At 39.5% G+C, this 24,206-nt stretch overlaps 2 protein-coding genes across 15 annotated transcripts in view; one reads left to right on the top strand and one right to left on the bottom strand.

Moving 5' to 3' along the window:
* The window catches only part of GCT (RNA polymerase II transcription mediator), a 300,003-nt gene that overhangs the window by 225,691 nt on the left and 50,106 nt on the right, over positions 1–24,206 (bottom strand). For 8 of the 14 annotated variants that reach the window (XM_089439921.1, XM_089439926.1, XM_089439913.1 and 5 more), the window contains one exon: positions 19,504–19,669. In XM_089439921.1, coding sequence (XP_089296047.1) covers positions 19,504–19,527 — 24 coding nt within the window. In that variant the 5' untranslated portion in view covers positions 19,528–19,669. The remainder of the gene's footprint in view (positions 1–19,503; positions 19,670–24,206) is intronic. The other 6 variants (XM_089439924.1, XM_089439917.1, XM_089439916.1 and 3 more) reach the window with 1 other exon arrangement.
* Positions 5,729–7,132, top strand: LOC149154565 (uncharacterized). The gene is made up of 3 exons (XM_089441271.1): positions 5,729–6,231; positions 6,388–6,603; positions 6,723–7,132. The coding sequence occupies exons 1-3, from the start codon at positions 5,853–5,855 to the stop codon at positions 6,890–6,892; spliced, it is 765 nt and encodes a 254-aa protein (XP_089297397.1). The 5' UTR covers positions 5,729–5,852; the 3' UTR covers positions 6,893–7,132.

Raw genomic sequence — 24,206 nt, forward strand, 5'->3', positions numbered from 1 at the left:
TTGGGACTTGCTCCTGTGCAACATAGAGGAACAATAATAACTGCAAACAATAAATTATCAATGGAGATACCCAAGATATGGCAGCCACTTGTCTTGCCCATGTATGTTACAATACAGTCTTCTAATTCAAGAATATAACCGAAAGAGCGTAGGTGATAGTGGGTATCCCTGTTTGACCCTTATAATATGGTGTATGTCCTTAGTATTATCCATTTTCTCTCAACCCTACGAATCATCATCTCATAGAAACGTTACCAATTACACCAAATATGAAACCCTAACAACTTAAGCCTCTCCAAGGGTAAGTGTCATGTACTGTGGCAAATTCTTTGCGAACAAAACCATTGTGTACCTTCCATTTACTTACTCCACCTCATCAATGATGGTTGTGAGAATAAAAATACGATCAGCATTGCTGTGATTTCTTCTAAAACACACTTGACCTTTAGCCCATAATATATTTTCCTCTGCCCATTTGGAAATGTAGTGAGCCATGTTTGCACCTACAAATTTGGCAAATCTGTGTCTAATCAGGCGGATCTGATAATTGCTCGGATCATTCTAACTCCATAATTGTAAATGGAATGAATAATACATGATATCAAGGAAGGCAGAAATCCATGCAAATCCTTGTAACTAAAGAGATCCACAATAGAATCTAGACCCCTGAAAGAGTTATTTTATGCTCAAAGAATTCAGCCTTCAAGTTTTCAACATCCTGGGATTTGTTTGGTTGGAATTTGAGTATGGCTATCGGGACCATGTGGTCACTAAAGAATAACAAGTGCAAGATCTTTAACAATAATGGCTGGTTGATCGGGAACATCATGGAGTGAAGTGGCATAGTTAAACCAAGTATCATTGTCAGAAATAAAGAAGTGGAAGTTTGCAGAAAATGTTTGGAAGTATTAACGCTCCAATTCTACAAGTGACCACCATGAATTAACGAGTCATTGATATAAACTAGTTAGGTAGTAGTTAGCAAAACCTTTTATGAAATTTAAAGTGCTCTGCCACATTGTATGAGACAACTCCAATGTAATAAAAATATCATATTCCATGTCTCCTTTGTATTTGTGTATCCGTTTTCCAACAGGGCATCAAATCAACAGTGGAGCCTGAGCCTGTGGAAACTGAAGTCAAGTTCATCGATGACAGCCTTAGAAAGAGTGTACAACCAAGTACAAGACAAAATACAAAAGCATGTAATGAAGTCAGGAAATTTTCTTTTATTAAAAAATGATTTAAATATTAAACGAGTTCCCACTTTAGGAAATGTTAGAAATATTAAAAAAACAAAAACAAAAAGGCCTATGGAATAAAAGTGACCCAACCAAGCAAACAAACAGACAAATTGCGTCAAACCTTAGCAGACACAAATAACAGGAATTCCCAAGGAGATGCAAAGAACGACAAACCCAAAGAGACACAAACAACAGCAGAAAACCCATATTTTTGGACTTCAAAACACTGATGAAAAAGGCAAGGCACAGACCAATTGCAGAAGGTGTGATAAACCAAGGAAAATCCGACTTCCAAACACACAACAGAGAAGGTTGTGTCAAACATTAAGAAGGAAAAGGACAACTGCAGCAGCAGAGAAATATGTGTTCAAACAAATTATTAGAGAATAAAATAAACATCACAGTAAAAACATCAGAAGCAATAGACACTAAAAGCAGAGAATTACTAGAGGTTCCATGTGACACTAAGGATCTGCGAAAAAACAAAGAGAACAGACTCTTAGAGAACACCCTGTCCAAACTACTCGGATCCAAAAATTTATTGCAGAGAATGCAAAGAAGTTTTCAGCAATTTGCACACAGCTAAGGAACACAAGTAGCATTATATGTTATGTGTGTCATGCATGTGGCAGAGAGGCAAATATATATTGTACTTAGAAATCCCAAAACGTGTTCGAACCAGTGAAACAGGAATCGGCGATTCTGCCGATTAATCGCGATTCCCAATCGGCTCGGCCACGAAACGAGTAGAGTCGAATCTTCCGGAGTCAAATCGCGTTGACCGAGTTTGACTCGTGGTCAACGCGATTTTGACTCGCGCGTCTGCCGATTATTCCGACTCTGCGATTTTTTTCCGAGTCCCGCCAAAATTTTTGGGTTTCGGTTTATCGGGTTCTGGGTTTCTGTTTGTGGCATTTATCACTCCCGCGTCCAGCGTCCATACTCCCGCGTCCAGCGTCCAGCGTCCATACTCCCGCGTCCAGTGTCCAGACACCGCACAGTCGACACCACCGCAGAGCCTGTGCATTCGACGCCGCATTGTTGAGAATCGATAAAGACGCAAGCGTATACCTGCGTGAGCCTTCAGGTAAACCGTAACTCCTCTCTCTATATAATATATATATATAATGATGAATGTGTGCAGCACTGCAGCCGCCAGCGTGATCAGGGGATGCGAATCGCAGACTCGCAGAGAAGAACCGTGATCCTCCTTTATTTCTTCCGTCACTAATGAGCTTTGTTTTGGAGTGATACGATATATCTCTGCCATAGAAAGTCTCCTTCTGCTGCAAGCACGCACTTCAACACGGATGAGGCTGCACCTGCCGGCTATTTAAGCCAACTTATTCCATTCTTAGCAGCCATAGCTTGCTATCCTCACATCATTCGATTGGGATGCAAAAAAATGGTTTGATCACTAAGAAAATTGAAAAGTAAAGACACAGCAGTGGTAGTTAATAAAAGGATGCCACTGTTTCATGTCATGAACTCGTAATTATTCAGTCATTATGCTATATTTCTGTTGTTTAGTCATGTGCAGTATTATAATGGTTTGGTTTAGCATCATTGTTCGTTGATTGCGGCTTTATTTGTTATTGAACATTAGAAGGTTCCGCACTTAGTGAAGAAAGCTAACATTACCTTTCTTTTTGTGTTTGTCATTTCCACTGTAGAGAGCTAGTTTATACTAATCAGTAATTATATAAAGTATTGTGTCAACGAGGTAGTAATTATATAAACTTATAAAGTATTGTGTCAACGAGGTACAGTTTCAGTTTTACTTCAACCTAACTAGTTGCTTGAGGTCCCAATTTTCATATATGCTCTGTTTTTCCAATTAGGCAGGTGATGTTTATTTCTCTGATTTTGGGTTCTCATTATTACTGAGAATAAGCTCTTTATTTTTTTTAATGTTTATAATTATATGTTTTAACTTTCAAAGCTGTCCCAATTTTCATATATGCTCTGTTTTTCCAATTAGGCAGGTGATGTTTATTTCTCTGATTTTGGGTTCTCATTATTACTGAGAATAAGCTCTTTATTTTTTTTAATGTTTATAATTATATGTTTTAACTTTCATGAGCTTTGAATGCATGGAAAGATTGAGAAAAATCCATGCCTGCTTCCACATTTCTGTTCTGTCCTTGTTGTCCCTTGCCATATTACATAACGTGAGCCATATTCCATATTAATTTGATTTTTTGTTGTCTTTCACAGGAGCCACAAATTAAATAGAAGCCAGACTCCAAATCTTAACAGAAGCCACAAATTAAACACAAGTTCAAAGCAACAACAATGCCGAGAGAGCGGGACTTTGCTTGGGCTTATTGTGACAAGATTCCCGGAAAACCCTTGCTCCTTTGTAAATTTTGCAAAAAGGAATGCAGTGGAGGCATTTATAGATTCAAGTTCCACCTTGCAAAAATACCTGGCCATGATATAGGTATTTGCGGCAAAGTTGACGAGAATGTCCAATACCAAGCAGCCTTGGCCCTTGATATGTTAGAGCAGCATAATGCCAAGAAAGCAAAGCAAAATGCTGAAATAGGAAATGTTGGAGTTGATACTTTTTCTGCCACTAGCCCCATGTCACCTCAATCTGTTGAATCCTCAATGCCGTTCCCAAGTTTTCCACACATGCCTCCAAGGCCAAGTCAAACTCAAAGCCATGGCAGTCCTTCAACAGCAACTCCTTCCTTCAACAGTGGAGGTGGAAACATAAACACCTTTTTTGCTCCCCGCACAAAACCCGGTTCCCAACCTACCTTGGATGGCACTGGTTGGAAAAAAAATATCCATAGTCAGGCAAGGAAGGCCATTGCTAACTTTTGGTACTATTCTGACATACCTTTCCACTGTGCCAGAAGTCCTTATTGGCAAGCTATGATTGATGCAATTGCTGCTGCAGGTCCAGGGTTCAAAGCCCCTACATCAGAGAGCCTTAGGACAGATATGTTGTTAGAGAGTGTTGAAGATGTCATGCTTGTGCTAGCTGAGTTTCATTCATCATGGGTAGAAACAGGGTGCACCATCATGAGTGATGGATGGACAGATCAATCATAAAGCATAAATGATACATTATAATTTATTACACTTAAACATTACGATTTAATTTACATCACATTTACTCATGAATGATCACATAATGAAAATAAAAATATCGGAATATCCAAAAGCAACCTTTATTATATATCCAAATCTCAAAATCAGCCTTTATTTATATTACTATATGAGGCTGCAAGTACAATAAAGACTATAAGGCTGCAAGAGAGAGATCCAAATCAAGATTTTCTGGATCCACATCCCATTCTTTAGAAGGACCACTATTGTATTGGGAGTCTCCTCCTACATAGTCGAACGACCTTAGTGCTGACTTGATTAAATACACGTTTCATACCCTAGTACCCTACATGATCTTGATTATTGGGAGTTTCCCCTGCATAGAGGGCTTGGTTCTCTTGATTAAATACAAGTTCCATACCCTAGTACATGATAAAATCCAATGGAAACATTGCAATCCCTCCAATCCTGAAATCCTGAAAAACAAACAAGTCTGCTGGATTTTGAGTGAGATCTAAAATTCTACTTTCTCCATATGAAATCCAATGAGGGCGAAACCACTCTCAAACATCCTGAGTCATTTCATGGTAATGTTAAAAATTTAAGTAAAAGGATGAAAATGAAAAATAAAGGAGAATATCACTTTCACTTTAAGAATTTAACATTACCATGAATTGCATATCCCTAAATTCTAGAACATCCTGGAAACCCTAAAAAAAATTAAAAACAAATTAAAAAAAAAATTAAAAAAAACAACTATTTTTTTGGGGAAACGTGGCCCGTACGGCCTGGAAACGCGTTTTCGGCCGTACGGCCACGTTTCCGTTTCGGGAAACGTGGCTGTATGGCCGGAAACGCGTTTCCAGGCCGTACGGTACGGGGAAACGCGTTTCGTTTCGTTTCCCCTGGGGAAACGACCCCTAGGGCCACGTTTCCTACAACTTAGGTTCAAGAAGTGGGAGAAGAAAATGTTGTACAAATTGTCACTGATAATGCAGCGAATTATATGGCTGTTGGTAGACTTTTTGAGATGAGGCACCCCACTATTTTTTGGACCTCTTGTGCTGCCCATTGCATAGATTTAATGCTTGAGGACATTGGTAAGCTTCATTGGATACATGAGGTTGTGGAGAAGGCAAAATCCATAACCAAATACCTATACAACCACACTATTGTCCTAAACACTATGAGAATATACACTGAAGGTAAAGAAATTGTTCGACCTGCAGTGACTAGATTTGCAACAAATTTCATATCTTTGCAATCTGTGGTTGAGCAAAAGATAAATCTGAAGAGGATCTTCTTGGGACCTGAGTGGATGGGATCTAAACATTCCAAGACCCCTGAAGGCATCGAAATTGTTGCACTTGTGTTTAATGATGGCTTCTGGAAAGATGCTGAAGAGATTATTGCTATGACGGAGTCCCTTGTTAGAGTTCTCAGGTACTTTTAGTCTTTTAACTTTTTCATTTTTTAAATTTCATTTCAAGCTTCTTTTTATTTACAATGTTTCATATTTCTTTAAATTTGAATGCTTGAACTTTCAGGATGGTTGATGGTGACAAACCCGCTATGGGTTACATTTATGAGGCGATGGATCTCGCAAAGGAGGCCATCAAAAGAAGATATGGGGATGATGAGACAAAGTATATGCCTCTTTGGGACATTATAGATGCACGTTGGGATAGGCAATTGCATTCCCCCTTACATGCTGCTGGGTACTTCTTAAACCCACAATATTTTTATGATAAGAGCAAATTTAATGAGGATGGGGAGGTTGGCAGAGGACTTATGACATGCTTGGAAAGGTGCTTCCCTGATCCAGAACAACAAAGTCGTGTCTTTTCCCAACTACAAGATTATAGGGCACCATCTAAATTGTTTGCCTATACCAGTGCTATAAGACAAAGGTCAAAGATGTTGCCAGGTACCCAACTTGAAGGCTTCATCAATTCATTAAATTTGTTTAAACTTTATTTTGTATGTTAAATGTTTTATTAAATTTTCTTTTCTTTTTAAGTTTTTACTATTTACTAATTTGGTACTTCTAGTCTTCTACTCACAAACCCTTACCACTTGCTAGGTCTTTGGTGGCAAAACTTTGGTAGTGATACGCCAGATTTGAAGAGATTTGCCATTCGAATCTTAAACCAAGCATGCAGTGCTTCAGGTTGTGAACGCAACTGGAGCATGTTTGAGAAAATACATTCTAAGAAGCGCAACCGATTGACACAAAAGCGCTTGAATGACCTTGTATTTGTCCATTACAATCTACGACTTCGCAACAAACAAATACAAGGTGAGATTCGAGAGCTTGAATTTGAAGGTTTCATAATCTAGTTCGTACTTTAAAAGTTTAAAGTTCAAACTTCAAAGTGAAATTTTAATTCACATTTCAATGTCTCATGATAATGACAGGTATTGATCATTCACCAATCGACCTTGAAGAGTTAGATTTGCAAGCTACAAATGCGGCAGAATGGGTTCAATTAGATGAGCCTCCTCTTTTCAGCCTTCATGACTTGGAGAACTTTGAGAGTCAAGCAAGCGAAGGAGTGGGAGGAATCGCTTCTAGTTCTCACTCTTAAGAGTCTTAGACTCTTAGTTGCTGATTTTTTTCTGATTAGTATGCAGTTTTTAACTTTTTTGTAAACTTTTAGAAGCATATGCTTCTAAGGACTCAAGACTCAGTGCTTTGGATCATGTGTGGACTCATAACATATATGAGATACTTATTTATTCATGATATTTTGGACATCTATTGATATTATGCATTGTTTGGACATACCTTTACCCAATATTAATGAAAAATGGTTTTTTTAATTCAATATATGTGTATATTTTTATAAATGAATTTGCCGATTTTTTCCCGATCCGATTAAAACTCTTCGCTCTTTTGCCTCGCCGATTTATTGCCGATTCCGAGTCTGGTAACATTGGTTCGAACTTCGAAGACATGTTCTATTTTGCAGTCTTCAGAGTTATTCATTTCTTGTCCTTGAAGTTGCTTTAGAGAAACAGGTTTTCAAAAATTTTACTAACCAAGAAATTGCTCAGACTTTATACCTTGATGTCAAAATGTGCACTTTGGAGTTTATACCCATGATTTATTGAAACTAATAAAGACTCTCTTTTAAAATGACAATGCAGATAAATTTCCAGTGATGTACATTAGTTGGATTGCTCCACTTGTTGACGTGAATTCGATCTTGCCTTCAATGCAAGGGGACGGTAATCATAGTGCTACAGTGGATTTCATGAAACCTTCCTTCACTGAGAAGAGATGACAAGATGATTGCTTTGGTGAATTTATGTAATGTCCCTGATTTCTTGAGCGCAGAAGTAGCATTTCCACTTGCCTAATGGTCTCCTTTAAGCTAGCAAGAGGGGAAAATTGCCAAGGAGAGTAAGGAGTTCTACCCCAACTCACTCTTATATTATTAAAGTAAATAAAAGGGATAAGTTATTATTAATAAAAAAGGGGTAAAATCACTATTACCAAAAGGGGTTAAAAAGTCATTTGGTGGAAAAAGTGACGCAATCAATTAAATATTAATAGGAGAGATCCAAAAGCATGGAGAAGATCCAGTGAAGCCTTATAAAAGGAGATCGATGTTTTCTTGTGATTGGATTTTGGCTCATGGAAGTCATGTTCGAGGGTTTCAAACGAGATCTTCTCACTAGTTCGGTGATGGACATCATTGCCACCCTAGCTGGTAATCATCCAATTTCGGTGGACATCATTGCCACCCTAATTAGCCTTGGAGAAATCACTCACATTTCTCAATTGATCTTATTGCATGTGATTTTTTGATAGATCTCCAAAGTGCCGAAGAGAATCATAATTGCAAGAGAAATAGTTTGTAATGTCCCTGAGGCATTAATTGGCCCAAGGGATGAAGTAGCCTATCGATCCCCGTAGGCTATAGTCCTCGATAAAGGGGAAAACCCCAAAATACCCAATGTTTGGGCAAGTTTTGGGCAGCTGGGGAAAAAAGCCCAAAGTTGGGGTTTGATGTGAATTTCACTCAATTAATTAAGGAGAAAATCCCCTCAAGGAAATCTATAAATACAAGGGGGTTGGATTCATTTGAAGCATCATTGGATTGGATCATTTATCTCTGTTTCTCTTTGACCCTAAGGCTCTGAGGGTTTTAAGACCCCATTTTCTCCTTGGACTAGTTTCGGTGGAGGTGATCCCACCCTACCTAGTCACTCTTCTTTATCTTTTCTATTTTGTTTCTTTCTTCTGGCCACAGGTAATTTTACTCTCTGAAGAAGCAGAAAAGGTCTTGTACAAGACTAGACTGGAATTTGAGGCAAATCAAAGTTCTGAGCAGGTTCTCCATGAAACAAGTGATCTGAGGTAGGCTGAAGTACTTTTGGCACTGGTGACTGGACAGATTTGGTTTGAGGCAGATTAGCATTTTCTCTTGAAACAGCTGAAGTTTACTGTGGTCCATATCGAAGCTTGAGGCACCCTGAGATCCTTTAAGGCAGGCAACCCGAGTCTCTGAGAAAGATTGACAAGGTTTTCCCGAGATAGCCGAGGTCTTCTGTAGCTGGAGGTCAAGGTCTGAAGCACTAAAAGTCTCTGAGGCAGGTTACTGAACTTCTCTTGATTATTCATTGGTTACTTCCGTTGAACTTGGAATTCATTATTGTTGGCTGAATCTCACTACATAAATGTACAGTGACATCATTGTTGAATAAACAGTGATATGTTTAGTGTAAAATGAGCAATGATAATTAGTATGGATCATATAATACTGTGTTATTGAATGAATTGTTGGTCTCACCACTGAATGAGCAAAAGAAATTTTATTGGAAGCCCTAGATATCAGAAACCCCAGGTCAAAAATCTCCCTAGGATATTACACAACATTTGTTACAGGTATTGAATATTTCCAGAGATCGAATCTCTTCCCTAAGGCCGGATTGCTTCAGCAATTGACATTAACTTCAGAAGGTTGAGTTTATATTATTTGCTGGAGTACCATCAGCTTATTGTGGAGGATAAGTTTCCCAATATTTCGGGAGGCCAAGATTTGTTTCTGAGGCAGGCCGAATTGATCAGTGGAGGCCGAACTGTATTCACTTGGCAGATCAAACCTAGAGGCTGACAATAAACCACTACAGGAGGGCGAGTTTTTTCTACAGTTAAAGGTCGAATTCCTGTCAATATCGAGTGGGCGAGTTTACCCTTATCAGTCCGAGATCAGTCTTCTTGTAGAGACTCTGTGCACTTCATATTTCAGGCCGAGAGCCTTTTGGCATTAAGGATGAGATCAGTAATCAATTGAGGGAGGCCGAGAGCATTAATTTCAAGGGGTCAAGAGCATTTTTAGTGGAGGTTGAGAGTGATATTATCAGAGGGAAAGTTCATCAATTCTTGGAGGCCGAAATCACCAACTTACTCCAGGACGAGAGTATATTTAGATTGGGGATCTGAGTGCCATATCTCTTGCAGGCCAAGACAGTTTTCAATTGGAGATGTGAGATTCATATTCAATGGAGGCTGAGTGCACCATATTCAGGAGGTCAAACTTGTAATGTTCACGAGAGATTAGTCATCTGAAGGACGAAATAGCCTATCGATCCCCGTAGGCTATAGTCCTCCATAAGGGGAAAAACCCCAAAATTCCCACTGTTGGGCAAGTTTTGGGGCAACTGGGCGAAGAAACCCAAAATTAAGGCTTGGAGTAAAAATTATTGAATCATTTTAGAAAATGAGACCCCAATAGGAAATCTATAAATATGAGAGGGATGAATTCATTTTGAATCATCATTGGATTGGATCATCTCTATGTTTTTTTTGAGCCTAAGGTTCTGAGGGTTTTAAGACCCCTTTCTCCTTGTCAATTTCAGTGGTGAAAGATTCCACCCTAGTTGACATCCTCTTATTTCTTCTCCCTATTTTGGATTCTATCTGCAACAGCGAACTCTATTGTGTTGATCTCTGTTTTGCTGGAGGAAACGAATCTCTCGGATATTGTTCTCCGTTTTGGCACACAAGTTCTATCTGATACAGCAAGTATTGATCTCTGTTGTGGATACTTACCATGGAACAGCGATCACTGATGTGGATACCAACGGAGGAGCAATGAATTTTGTTCTGCTTGATCCATTGTTCTAGGGCAGCGAAGCTTTATTCCACTAATCTGGGCCACATGTTATCCAACTTATGAATGCTATGAAATCTGAGCAGAAACCGTGATATCCGTCCCACACAAAAGGAGTGAAGACCGTTGAAGTTAATTCCCTGGACAGGTTGAAGGTTAATGGGGACAATGTTTACCCTAAACGGAGATCACTCTTGAAAGGGGTTCATGCATCTTGTGAAGATGTACAGAGACGTGACGCCCAAGGAACGGATCATTCCTTTGATTGCATTCCAGTTTAATTCGAATAGAAGAGTGCAGACAAGGAGAGTCCAAAATCCAAACTAAGGAAACACTCTGATCGAGATCTACTGCAGAAATTTTGAGATCCTGTATTGTGGAAACTCAGGTTTTTCTCTGAACAAATCGAGGCCTTTCTAAGGTTCAAACCATTGGAAGACCATCAAAGTCTGAAATAGCGAAGGTTTGTCTTGATCACAGTGGCATGTAATCAAATTTTTGGGCCACAAATTAAGATCTGAAGCACGCGTGGAATTTAGGTGTCTTGAGCATATCATTTCTCTAGGATTAACTGAACAGCTTTCACAGGAACACTGCCATGTTCACCTTTGAATTTTGGTCTAATGTGGTATCATGTTCTGTTAAAATTGGCAACTAGGGCCAAATTCCTCTCTTGGCAGCTCCTATGAAGAAAATAATTGTGGCATTGAATTCCTCTTTTCAAGAGGACCAAAATCAACCTAAAGATCATCAAATTTGGTCAAAGAAAAATCTGTTCTTGAAATTAATCCCACACATGCTGATTTGTCAAGGTCGGCTTGGTCTAAATTATTCAAGTGGAACCTCTCTCCACACCCTATAAAAGGAAGTGTCCTCTAACCTTATTTGACACATCTTATCACACATTTCTCTCTCTGAAATGGCCACAGAAGGAAGAAGGAAGGATAGCTCCAGCAAAGAAGGAAGGGATAGTTTGACATCTTGTTTGGGCTGCCTAATGGGCCGAGTTCCATAGCCTGGAGGCTGAGTCTGTTAAAGGCAAGTTTGGGCTTAGATGAGAACTGCTCTGGGCTCTTTTATCTCCTATTACAGATCCGAGCTATCATGGAAGCTGACCGCAGGCATAAGCAGGGTTTGGGTGTGAGTTTGTGCTGTGAAAACCCTCTCCTTGGTAAGCCGCATCCTCAAGGATCCTCCCTCATGCTAGCCGCAGAAATTATCTTGTTGAACAGAGGGACGAGAGGATAATCATATACCCAGGTTGACCGCAGATCCATCTTGATGAAGGCAGGTTGGCATGAAGATTTGTTTGTGGGTTGAATTAAGTGCAGACTTGTACTAGAGGAAGGACAAATAGATTGAAGAGAGGCCGCAGCAGAAGGATGTTTTGGATGTGTTTGTGAGGGCTATTGCAGTATGTCACAAGCCCTAACCAGGAGCAGCAAAGGCATGTGCAGAAATGATATGATTTGCAAGCAACCCTAACCAGACCAAGCCTCTTCAGCTGTATGACATCAGGAACAACTTGACAGCTCCAGAATTTCAATTGTGTTTGGGCCATCTATTATTCTTAGGGCCGTGCCTCTAGATGTTCAAATTAGCAAGTCAATCTTGACTTTTTTTATTGTAATCTCTCTCTCTCTCTGCTGAACATTTGATTCTAATAATAAGAAGAATTGATCAAGGGTTTCCCCATCTTGGGTTTTTCCCCTGGCTTGTGTCATATTCTTGTGTTCTCTTGTCTTGGCTTGTCTTCAGCATTTTCGTTTATGTTCTTTCTTCAGTTACTGTCAATATGATAATGATTTATGTGATTGCTAATCAAAATGAAATGGATCAAATAATCGATCTAAAATGGAACTTTGAAGTAACTGTCCTAAGCAAAGAACATGTTAAAATTTAACATGTTCACTTTTGAACCTTAATCTGTTTTTGAATTGAATTTAATTGTGATGGGTCCATCAGAACATTAACATTTACACTGAACAATTATCTTTGGAATTATTAGATGTTATGTCAAATTCACTATATTATAGGAAGGATTTAGCACTGTTTCATTGAAAAATATACCACTATATTGAATTGAATTGTCATAGTCAACAAAGAAGTCTTATTGTTACAAGGGAAAATCGCCCTAGCACTTTACAGTGGTATCAGAGCAGAAATCCTGCCAGCCTGGATGGTGTTTAAAGATGGAACAACCGGCTGTAAATTTTTGGCAAACAGAGACTTGGAAGAGGCTGAAAGAACTGCAAGCAGAATCTTGGAGGAGGCTGAATGAACTGAAAGCAGAAAACATTAACAGACTTCAAAAATGGAACGGAATGGCCGGGTGCTCACTGAATTCTTTAGGGGATCAATCAGAAGTTGGTCCAGGGAACCCAAAGCTTCAGGAATCCCCCCATGGTCAGGAAAGAGAGTCGACTAAAAATGGAAATGGGTCACTTTTTATGTTCCCTGCAATGGTTCCTGAGCAAAGTAATTACTACAGTGCAAATCAGGAATCCTTGCATGGGAGAAGAGGACTTCCATGCAGAAATCTCTTTGATGGTACCAGGAGTGGGTCTGCTAAAATCCTTTCCAAATCAGGGAGGTTGGAAACAATGCAAGTGAATGACCAAGTGCCTTATCGAAGCGATCAGAGAAGGATTTCTGGTGATGATAGTGTACATCATCCTAATGTGGGTACTGAATTCCTTGAGAATGCAATGAATGGGTATGCTGATATCATAAGGGAGCAGAACAAACAGGATTCATGGCAAGTTCAAAGGCATCATCAAATCCTCCTTACACACATGATTCTGAGGTTGAAGAATTTGCTTTTGGAAGATCACATCATTCAATTAGGCTACCTCAAGTTCTTCCTCGCCCTTCTATGATGCTCTTAAAGAAAGGTTTATTTAAGAATGCCGCTGAGAAACCTATGCCCTCTCCTAAGATAAGTCCTTCAGCACATGATAGTAATGTGCAATCAAGCATAGAAAAAAAATTATAGAGATGAGGGTGAAGCAACAGATGTATCATTATTACAGGAAAAGCTTGCCTTTTAGGAACATCAAGATTTAACGAATGCGGTGCAGCTTGAGTTGCAATCTTTTTTGTCTATTTCTATCCAACCTAGTTCTCCAGGTCATTTCTTACATGATAACTTGGAAGGTGAGGAAAGTCCTAGTTCTCAGCAAGATGAAGCAGAGGTAACAGCCATGTCTCACCTAGATGATACACTGAGATCTGCTGAGAAGTTGGAGTTGAAGGGACATGTGGAGGATGATGCCCCCGTGTCAAAGTCTGTTGGCATAGACAAACATGAGCAATGGATGGTTGAGGATGAAAATGATTTTAGTGAGGCAGAATTTATTTCTGAAGACATGGGAGTAAATGAGCCAGAACATTTTGCAAAAGTCATGGATATTATCAGGTCAGAAGCTGGGCAACCCATAAGAAAGGAACTTGCCAGAACACCAGCTAAGATAATGGCTCATGCATTTCTACAGAAGCCTGAGGATAGGGATTCAGCTGGGATACCATCTGTAACAAGCAGCAATGATACTATAGTCTCAACCGCAACGGATAATTTTGTTGGAGTACAATCTATGGTGAGACAGATGTCAGATGGCCATTTCCAGGGAATTTCACTGGTGTCAACTTGGGCTACATTGATGCCAGATTGACTGTACAATAATCGTCCTGTACAAGACCACATATGTCATGAACAAAGGCTCAGCTTGGAACAGGTGAAAGAAAGCCAGAGGCTTGTCAAGTATGTAAGGCATGATAAAGAAGGATACAGTCCTCAAATGAAGAAAGCACTTCTGGTGCACCTTCCAAATTTATTTTGGTCCAAGGAACTGACACTTGATGAAGTAGTCATTGCTATGCAAATTTTTATTCTTCCAATGTTGGTCCATGCCTTTCAAAATGGTCAAAATGGGCACAATGTTGATCCTTCTATTATAAAAACAACTGTTGAAAATATGCTTGATCCATCTGAAGAGGTAAGCGTAGAATACAGTGAGCCTTTGAGGACAGTTTTTACAGATAGCAACGTTTTTGCTGAAGTATCTCCTTAATGATCTTGTGGAGCCATTAGATAAAAACCTTCTACAGAAGTTTCTCCTAAATCTTTGTGGACACAATGCTACACAAACATGTCTAATCCAACTTTTGCTAGATATGGTGAGGCCAGAAACTGTGGTATTAAGAGATTATTCAGATAAGGCTACATCTTAGAGGCCCAATGGTTGTCAATAGAACGTAGTTTATACTCCATTACAGTTATCAAATGGATTCCCACCTTTTGTTTCTCGTCGAATACTGGAGATTTAGACATACTTGGCAACAAATCATTTATCTGCTACAGATCTTCTAGTTTATATGGAACCATGTTCAACACCGGAATCATCATGCAGGGCAACTTTACAGTTGAAGAAAGCTAAAGGGAAAGAAATGTTACTTGAAAAAAAAAGAGCTTCTCATGGTCCTTGGATGGATCCCAGATAGGAGAAATATCTCTGTATGTGCTTCTAAAAACTTCTTAATGAGCCACTTGTCTTACGAAGCAGTAATCACTTGGAGCAGGTTATGGATCTTCTCAATGTAGTTCTCAAGAATATTGAACTCAAGGCTGAACCACAATCTTCATATGGAGAGGATGTTTTGAATATGAGGAAAGAAGCTCAAGCTATGACTGAAATTGTGTCTAATGTGGCTTTAAGTACTGAAGGAGGTAAATGTTCTACAACCAGATCCGAAACTGAGATGCACAAGGGTGATGAGGCAACTAAAACAAATGGTGTTTCTGAGGCCTCTATTTCCAGTGTCAACAGGGATACACATCCACATGACATTTTTTCACATCTTTCAGAGCCAGAGTTACAAAACATATGTAAACTTCTAGCAGAAGAGGGATTTTCAGATAAGGTGTATTCACTTGCAGCCTAAATTCTAAAGAAGCTGGCCAGTGTGACATCTCTTCATAGTAAACACTTGATTTCTGAACTTGTAAAATTGGCTGGAGAAGCGTTTTTGAGAATACTAAAAGCATTGACTACATTGATTTCAGGTATTAGTGATGGATTAGATAGCCATAAAACTCAAAGGTATGATAAGGAACAAGACAAACTGTTTCAGAAACATCTTACAGCGGTTAGTGCTCATTGGTTTTCAATTGAGACAAGCTCAGATAATTCAATGGCAAGTTTTGCAGTTTCTGTTATAAAAACACTAGCAGAGGGACATAAGAATTTTATTGATTCCTTTCTGCCACCTTTGATTTATGCTCTTCCCATGAATAAAGATGAAACTGTAGTTGCAGAAATAAAGGCAGCAGGGGCAAGAAGGAAATCCCCTTCTTTATCCATTAATGAAGGAATTAATGATCATCAAATTGCAGAATTCAAAACACCAGTATATGGAAGATATCAGTAAATGCCTCCAGTACATCAAAGAAGGGAAACAAAGTGGGCAGCAGCATGATTTGTCATTGCTTGAGGACAAGGAATGTTGGGAAGAGTGCACTGTAATGTTCCCAAGAGATTAGTCATCTTAAGGACGAAGTAGCCTATCGATCCCCATAGGCAATAGTCCTCCATACAAGGAAAAAACCCCAAAATTCCCACTGTTGGGCACGTTTTGGGGCAGCTGGGGGAAGAAACCCAAAATTAGGGCTTGGAGTAAAGTTTACTCAATCATTTTAGAAGATGAGACACCTATAGGAAATCTATAAATATGAGAGGGATGAATTCATTTTGAATCATCATTGGATTGGATCATCTCTATGTTTTTTTGAGCCTAAGACTCTGAGCGTTTTAAGACCCCTTTCTCCTTGTCAATTTCAGTGGTGAAAGATTCCACCCTAGTTGACATCCTCTTATTTCTTCTCTCTATTTTGGATTCTATCTGCAGCAGTGAACTCTATTGTGTTGATCTCTGTTTTGCCTGAGGAAACGAATCTCTGGGATATTGTTCTCCATTTTGGCACACAAGTTCTATCTGAGAAAGCAAGTTTTCTGCAAGTATTGATCTCTGTTGGGGATATCCACCAAGGAACAGCGATCACTGATGTGGATACCCACTGAGGAACAATGAATTCTGTTCTGTTTGATCCATTGTTCTAGGGCAGCGAAGCTGTATTCCAATAATTTGGGCCGCAGGTTATCCAACTTATGAATGCTATAAAGTCTGTGTGGAATCTGTGATATCCGTCTCACACATAAAAGGAGAGCGAAGATCCTTAAGTTAATTCCCTGGACAGGTCGAAGGAGTGTTTACCCTAAACATAGATCAATCTTGAAAGGGGTCCATGCATCTTGTAAAGAAGTACAGAAACGTGATGCCCAAGGAATGGATCATTCCTTTGATTGCATTCGAGTTCAAGTCGAATAGAACAGCGCAGAGGAGACTCTGAAATCTGAATTAAGGAAACACCCTGATCGAGATCTACTGCAGAAATTTCGAGATCCTGTATTGTGGCAACTCGGGTTTTTCTCTGAACAAATTGAGGCCTTTATAAGGTTCAAACCATTGGAAGATCATTGAAGTCTGAAATAGTGAAGGCCTGTCTTGATCACAGTGGCATGTAATCAAATTTTTGGGCCACAAATTAGATCTGAAGCACGCATGGAATTTAGGTGTCTTAAGCATACGGTTTCGCTAGGATTAACTGTTGGAACAGCTGCCACAGGCGCGCTGTCGTGTTCACCTTTGAATTTTGGTCTAATGTGGTATCATGTTCACTTTTCAACTTTAATCTGTTTTTGAATTGAATTTAATCGTGGTGGGTCCATCGGACCATTAACATTTACATTGAAGAATTATCTTTGGAATTATTAAATGTTATGTGAAATTCACTATATTATAGGAAGGATTTAGCACTGTTTCATTGAAAGATATACCACTACATTGAATTGCATTGTCATAGTCAAGAAAGAAGTGTTATTGTTACAAGGGAAAATTGGCCTAGCACTTTACAGAATTACTTTTAGAGGGACGAGCTGCTGGGCACGTCATTCACCCTTGAGGGGTCGATTTGGAGAGCGAGATACTCAGCCTGTTGGCAAGCCAGATTCATCTCTCTTATTTTCTGGAGCTGAGTCTTATTATGAGATCAGAGGAGCTGAGTTTTGTTGTGGATCGAATTGTCTTCATTGAGAGAGTCATTGTCACTGTATTGCTAGAGCAGCATGTAAAAGACATTGTCTTTCTGAAGATTGCTTTTCTGTAGCTACTTGGGAAAATGATTGTTATTCTGAAGATTGTATTGTCGGAGCAATACCAGGTTTATCAGTGTTATTGTGCATTGTAATTGCTCTTATCAAATTAATAGAAGCTATATTTGCCCCTCATGTTATTTCTGTTCTAAACGTTCCTACTTGTCATGCAAACTGTTTGAGGGAAGTTATGTGTGCTAACTGTTTGATTAAAGTCATCAAAGAAAAAGTTTGAAATTTATTGGAGAAAATTTGCATACTTTAGCTTTGGTACATTACAATTTAGACCAATTTTGCCTTCAAAATGGAAGATATGACAGTCCGATGGAATACCAACACAGGTCCGAGGATCTCGAGATAATGACCACCAGAAAAAATTTAAAAAATAGAAAAAAAAAAATATAAAAATGTGATCATCTTTTAAATAATTTGGATCTTTGTACTAAGGCAACATAGATATATGAATAGTAGCATTTTTGTGTAAGGGGGGTGTTGGAGTATTAACACTCCAATAATATGATTCCCGACTCCCAACTGCCAAGGTTAATGTTGAAATTGACACGCAATAAAGGTCACATTAAATTAAGTGATCATTATAAATTAACAAGATCTCATTTGTATAAAACAGTTAGATCAAGTAGGTAGCACAACTAAGATATGAAATTTAAAGTGCTCTACCGCATTATATGAGATGACTCCTCCTCTACCACATTATATGGTATGACTCCAATATAACAAACTCGTTATTGCTCCCAGGGGTGCAAAGAAATGCCAATAGAATGTGCATTGCTGGAAATTGGAATGTTATAATGTAAGTTGTATGTAGTTGGAGTCGAATAAAAAAGCCAATATCTCAGATAGACAAGCAAGTACACTTGGAGAAAAAAATAGTAATTGCAAAGGCATTGAGGGTCCAAGATCACCCAAGGCCAAGGAGCCCCATTGTGGTACTTGTTGGAGACTCACACATTGATAGAATCCTCCTCATTTATTTTGGGCAATGCAAAAACCCAAAGGATTTAAGATTAGGTCCATTTTATTTTATCAATGCTAATAAGACTAAAAGTATTCAACTACAACTTAATTGTTGTGTCCATTGGGTCTAACCTGGGCTGTTGAGAGGAGTGTTATCCTCGCCCCCTAGGTTCAATTCCTACAAGTAACATGTTGAGCTCTTAATGTGTATATTGTTGTAACAGCCTTGAGCCTTATGTTGACAAAACATCGAGCTTCTATGAAATCAGTTTATTCTGAGTACCATCCTCAAAGCTAGGGGAAGTACATGGCGGATTTCTCCAAGATATGTATTTCACAGAAAATAAAAATAAAAACTTAAACTTAGATTGTTGTGTAGACTTTGTAATTCTTAAATAGATTTTATTTCGTCCAGGAGGTGTAACTCTTTGCAAGCAAACAAATAAACACATTCAATATAGGAAAAATAAACCAAAATACTTTTAGGAAGGAAGAAGTCAATGGCTAGCTCTAGATAAAATTTTAGAGGATGATAAGATAAAAAGATAATATGATTTTATTTATGTGCAACAAATGACCACAAAAGTGGATCAATGGTATTGAAAGAGTACATAAGTGATACAAAATGAGAGTGCATAAGCAGCTCCTGAGGTTATGCTAACAACAGGGAAAGATCTAAGAACATAGCTGAAATACAATCTCAAAGATCTGGAAGGAAGAACGAGAGAGAGAAGAGATAATACGACAAAGAAGAATAATATAAATTTTGGCAATACAGTGCACCTTAACCTTAGAAAAGCATAGAGAAACATAATGCCAAAACATTTGAAACATGGACATCAAACATTAAAAAATCAAGCAAAGGCAAAGAAACACTGGATTGCAGATTCGTACAATTCTGAAGACATTGGTCCACATGGTTCCAGCAGCTCCGGCTGCTGCAGCTTTCTTGTTCAGTGGTTAGATCCACCGTGAAAGTGGAATATAATAATTCTGGTTTTTGAATGGAGCTCTTTCCCTGTCCAAGCCATCAATGATTGTCTTCACAGTTATTTCAGCTCTGATTCCAAAAAAAAAGGAATAAATGAACATTGCTAGAAAAGCAAATTATATCAGCAAGAAAAAGCACTACATCATGCACATAAACAACATTTTATATCCAAAGGTATTCACAAGCTAAAATTAAATTGAAATCAAAGGGAACAGCTTGAAATTAGATAGCATGAAACATGGCCAAAAAACTCGCTCGTATAAAAGCCAAGTTACCTCCAACTCTTATTGCCAATAAATAAATATTACAGTCAATTTGATTGTCTGAGACAATTCATCCTGGCCCTTGAGAAGAATTCATCAATATGGTCGTTGTAGTGGAACAGCTTCTATAATCCTTTATAATTTTGTATATCTCAATAAAATGATTTTGACTCATTTTCTATCCCAAAAAGAAGTAGGAAATTATAAAGTTTCTAAGAAAAAAGCATTGTTACATATGAAAGTTAATTTGAAAGTAATGCCAACAATAGCTCCTAAAGGCAAACAAACCAACAGATATCAAAAAAGCCTGAATACTACCAAGACAAATATATCTGATAGAAAACTACATGCAGGTACTAAAAGGATGCACAAAATTTATAAGAAAAAACTAAACTAAAAAGGAAATTATATCCATGCAACTATTACCTGAAAGTTCTTGCGACATTTGTAACATAGTATGTGTTGTTAATGCTCAAAATGTGTGTTCAAATGATAAAAGCTCCAAACCACACCGCACAATCCAAGTGGAACCTCAGTAAGTCACCCATTGTCACCTCAGCAACTTACTTTGCCTCTCTTTCGGCTGGCTTTGCTCCAGCTCCGAGGGGGGCTCCCCTATTAGGATAACTAGGGCTTGGACAGAAGAGTGCAAGGTGATGTCAAAATAGCCTCAGCAAAACAAAGTTTGGGTTTTTTATAGAGGAAAGAGAAAGGTGATAGAGGGACTTGAAGACTAGCATCAATATGCTTTAAGGGTGATGTTGTCAAGGTGAACCGAGTGGGAAAGTGAGATCCTCTTAGGTCGATATTGCCGGCCACTGTCATGACCCCACGATGCTCGCACCACTTAGACCACCGTGGGCATGCAGCACCGGCGAGATTTCATATCGAGGCACTCAACTACTCTCTCCCAAACTACACCTCTAGCCTATGTGCCTTAGCGCAATCGCCTATAGACTTTGCGGAATTAAGTTTTCTAAACGAATCTAGCACAGTAGCCAACTTCTTATCATTCAACACTTAGTCAATTATTCACTTCAATCTTACTTCATTTATATTCATTCAAATTGTTGAAATTTATTGTTTTATCGCCATAAGTCAAGGGAGTGGGTTTGGTCTGGGACAAAAAGCACCCCCACTATTGCTTAACCTTCCTAGCAACTTTTAGATCTGCTTAAGAGCGACCTTTCTTCTAAGTAACATCTCTAGCCTTCAATCTCTGTGTCCAGCGAAATACAAAATCCTGCACAATTGGAGCTCCCCTCTATAGATGGTCTGATTGCTTGAATCGACCCACATGCAAGCAAAGAAACTCAAGCGGGTACTCCCCTAGTTGGGTCCTTCCATGTAGCATTATAGCTCTTCGATGGCAGACACTGTTTTTTTTTTTTTTTTTTGGACAATAACGGTTATATTGAAATGGGCGGTAAACCAGCTACCGCATGCTTTACAAGTCTGAAGAGTCCATTACAGAGAACAGAGGAATATGTGAAAATGTAGATCCAATCCGAGAGAAATGCAGGTCAAATCGAGGTTCTGAGCTGATGAGATAAACTACTTCTGCGTGTTGAAGGCTGTAGATGAGATGACGCTTCCTGCAAAGTCCTCAAGCGGATCATGAGCTAACTGTGTATCAATTTTCGCTTCAGAAGGGCTGCCTGCGAATCTGTGATGAACCGTATCAGCAGACTTCCTTGGCACAAGACTTCCACAACTGGAATTGCCAACGCAGAGTGCTGTTTCCCGGGGAAGACCGGCTCTGAAGATTCTGGTCCAATCCGGCAGAAGAGATAGACAGAGGAAAATCGAAACTGAGCTTGGATACGCCCATTTGGAATCTTTAAATTCGCTGGGGAGACAGAGACAAATCAAATAACAGAGAGCATACTCGGAAACTGGATTCAGCTTTGGGTGGTCTGGTTACAAGATTGATTTAACAGAGAGCTCCTATTTCAATTAGGAATGGAGGGTCGAGCTGGAATTTTAAGGAATTGAGCAAATGATTCATTGAGTTTATTACCAGGGATCTTCGAGAGCAGAGGACACCAAGGTTGGCCTCATTATCAGCTAGGGAATTGAGGTTCCTTAAGATATGAAAGAAAGATATTTTGTTGAATTTAGGGAGCAGAAGTCTGATTTTCCTAATGATAGAGGCTAACTGAACCTGGTGAGAGTTCTTAGGACGAAGCATGGCCTGGATGATGAGTCTTGAGTCTCCGAAGACTGCTAGAGAAAGGATATTTCTTTTGATCGCCTGTGTCAGCCCTTGCCACAATGCCAAAGCCTCCGCTCTGTTGTTAGTTTCAATACCTAGACCCCAATGGAATCTCAGTTCCGGAAAGCCTCCAGGACTCAATAGAACTCCCCCACTGCCAGCGACCCCAGGGTTTCCTTTAGAAGCCCCATCGAAGAATAAACAATGCTCTTCCAAGGCCGATCTCCACTTGATAAACTCTTGTTCTTCCAGCCTGATCTCCCAGCTGGAATGAGCGGGGACAGATTGAGGGGGCCTTTCCTTTAGCTTTGGAACTAATTCTTTAAACCAATTCTCTTCTTCTATGAGCAATCTTGTTTCATTCCTTGGTGTAGCGTTGGCTTCCAGGGCTTCTCCCAACAAAGCCTTTATTTTAGAGATAACTTTTATTGTAGTGCAACTTTCTTCTCGAAAAATTCTGTTGTTTCTTTCCAACCATAATTTCCAACAAATAAACTTAGGGATCCACATCCAGCTGGTTTTGAGAAGACTTTTGTTTTTAAGACAGAAGGGAGATAAGCTGGCCCAAGTTCTGAACAAGGCAGGAATGTTGTCTGGGAGAGCGAGGATAGTGGGCTCTAACAGTAGCACCCCCCTCCAGACTTCTTGGGCAAAGGGGCATAGCAGCAACAGATGATTGGTAGTTTCTTCATCAGATCTACAGAGGGGACATCTGGAAGGTCCTTCCATTCCTCTTCTTCTCAAATTATCTCTGGTGAGGATGCTTTGATGTGCCACGGTCCAACAGAAGAAGTCTATTTTTGGTAGAGCTGGAAAGTCCCATATAAATTTCCATTGGGCCGGATTTGGAGGAACATGGGGAGCAGCCATAATTCTTTTGTAACCTTCAGCAACAGTATAATGGCCAGATATGGACCCCCAGCCTCTTTTGTCTTTAGCATTGGCTTTGGAAGGAGATTTTCCTTGGAGCATATCTAGAAGTAAAGAGGCTTCCCCCTGCAGCATTATGGGGATCTCCCCTAGATTCCACCCATCCCAGGTTCTGTCAGGAGCTTCTTTCCAGTTCGAAATGTCCCACAATGTGTGCAGATTACGAGACTGAAGCCAATCTTTAATGTTTGCAAGACCATTCACCTGCTTCATTGGTTGGTCACCCAAGATCGAATCATCCCACATATTGATTTTCCTTCCATTGCCAGGGATCCAATATAGGTGTTGGCTGAATTGCTCCCTTGCCGCATTGCAAAGATTGAATATTGGTGAACCTTTTAGAGTTCTTGGGGGATTATCCAGGCATCTCAATCGCTGCCCATGGAAGTATTTCTTCCAAATAACTCTTTTACTCCAGCTAGTTTTTCCAGAGACTAAATTCCATAGGATCTTGGCTCCCAAAGCAAAATTTTGAGCAGCCAAATTGCGCAGCTGGAGGCCACCTTCCTGAAATGGACTCTTGAGAATTTCCCAGCTCACTAAATGGATTCTTCTGTCATTGTTATTCCCACCTTCCCACAGAAATCTTCTCAACAGGCTATCTAACTTACTAAGAAAGGTTTTTGGGGCAAGGAGGATTGAGTTTTGGAATAGAGGCATGCTTATTAGGACCGATTTCATGAGGATGAGTTTCCCTGCGTTGTTCAACCAAGAGGCACCCCAGGCTTGGATTCTATTCTTTATTTTGTCAAGAAGCGGCAGCCAGTGAGCAACTTTAGGCTTAATTTTGAAAATTGGTATCCCGAGATATTTAAATGATTCCCAATTTCGGATTCCTTCCATTTCTAAAAGTCTTGCTATGTCAGACAGTTCTTTAGTCGAGCAGTTCCAGCCATAGATGGAGCATTTTCTATAATTGATCTTGCTGCCCGAGATCAGCCTGTAAATGTCCAGTTCCCTCTTGAAATGTCTGGCAGAAATCAAGCTGGCTCCTCCAAGCAGCAGAGTGTCATCAGCAAATTGGGCATGATTAATGTCTTTCACCTTGTGAGTAGTTCTGATGCCAGGAAGTGTTTGAATTTGCTGATTATGATCTAGTTGGAAGTAACACTGAGGCTTGGACAGCATATAAGAGCGGAGACAAAGGGCATCCCTGTCTCAGGCCCCTAGAAGCTTGGAAGAAATCAGTAGAACGGCC

Source organism: Pinus tabuliformis, chromosome 9 (assembly GCF_031772625.1).
Source record: "Pinus tabuliformis cultivar Carrire ecotype Pingquan chromosome 9, CPIR1, whole genome shotgun sequence".
NCBI classification, from domain to species: domain Eukaryota; kingdom Viridiplantae; phylum Streptophyta; class Pinopsida; order Pinales; family Pinaceae; genus Pinus; species Pinus tabuliformis.

Coding starts and splice junctions, on each gene's coding strand:
- LOC149154565 (XM_089441271.1), top strand. CDS start 5,853: ATGGTTGATGGTGACAAACCCGCTATGGGTTACATTTATGAGGCGATG. Junction 6,232..6,387: donor AAGGTCAAAGATGTTGCCAG/GTACCCAACTTG, acceptor ACCACTTGCTAG/GTCTTTGGTGGCAAAACTTT. Junction 6,604..6,722: donor TCGCAACAAACAAATACAAG/GTGAGATTCGAG, acceptor TGATAATGACAG/GTATTGATCATTCACCAATC.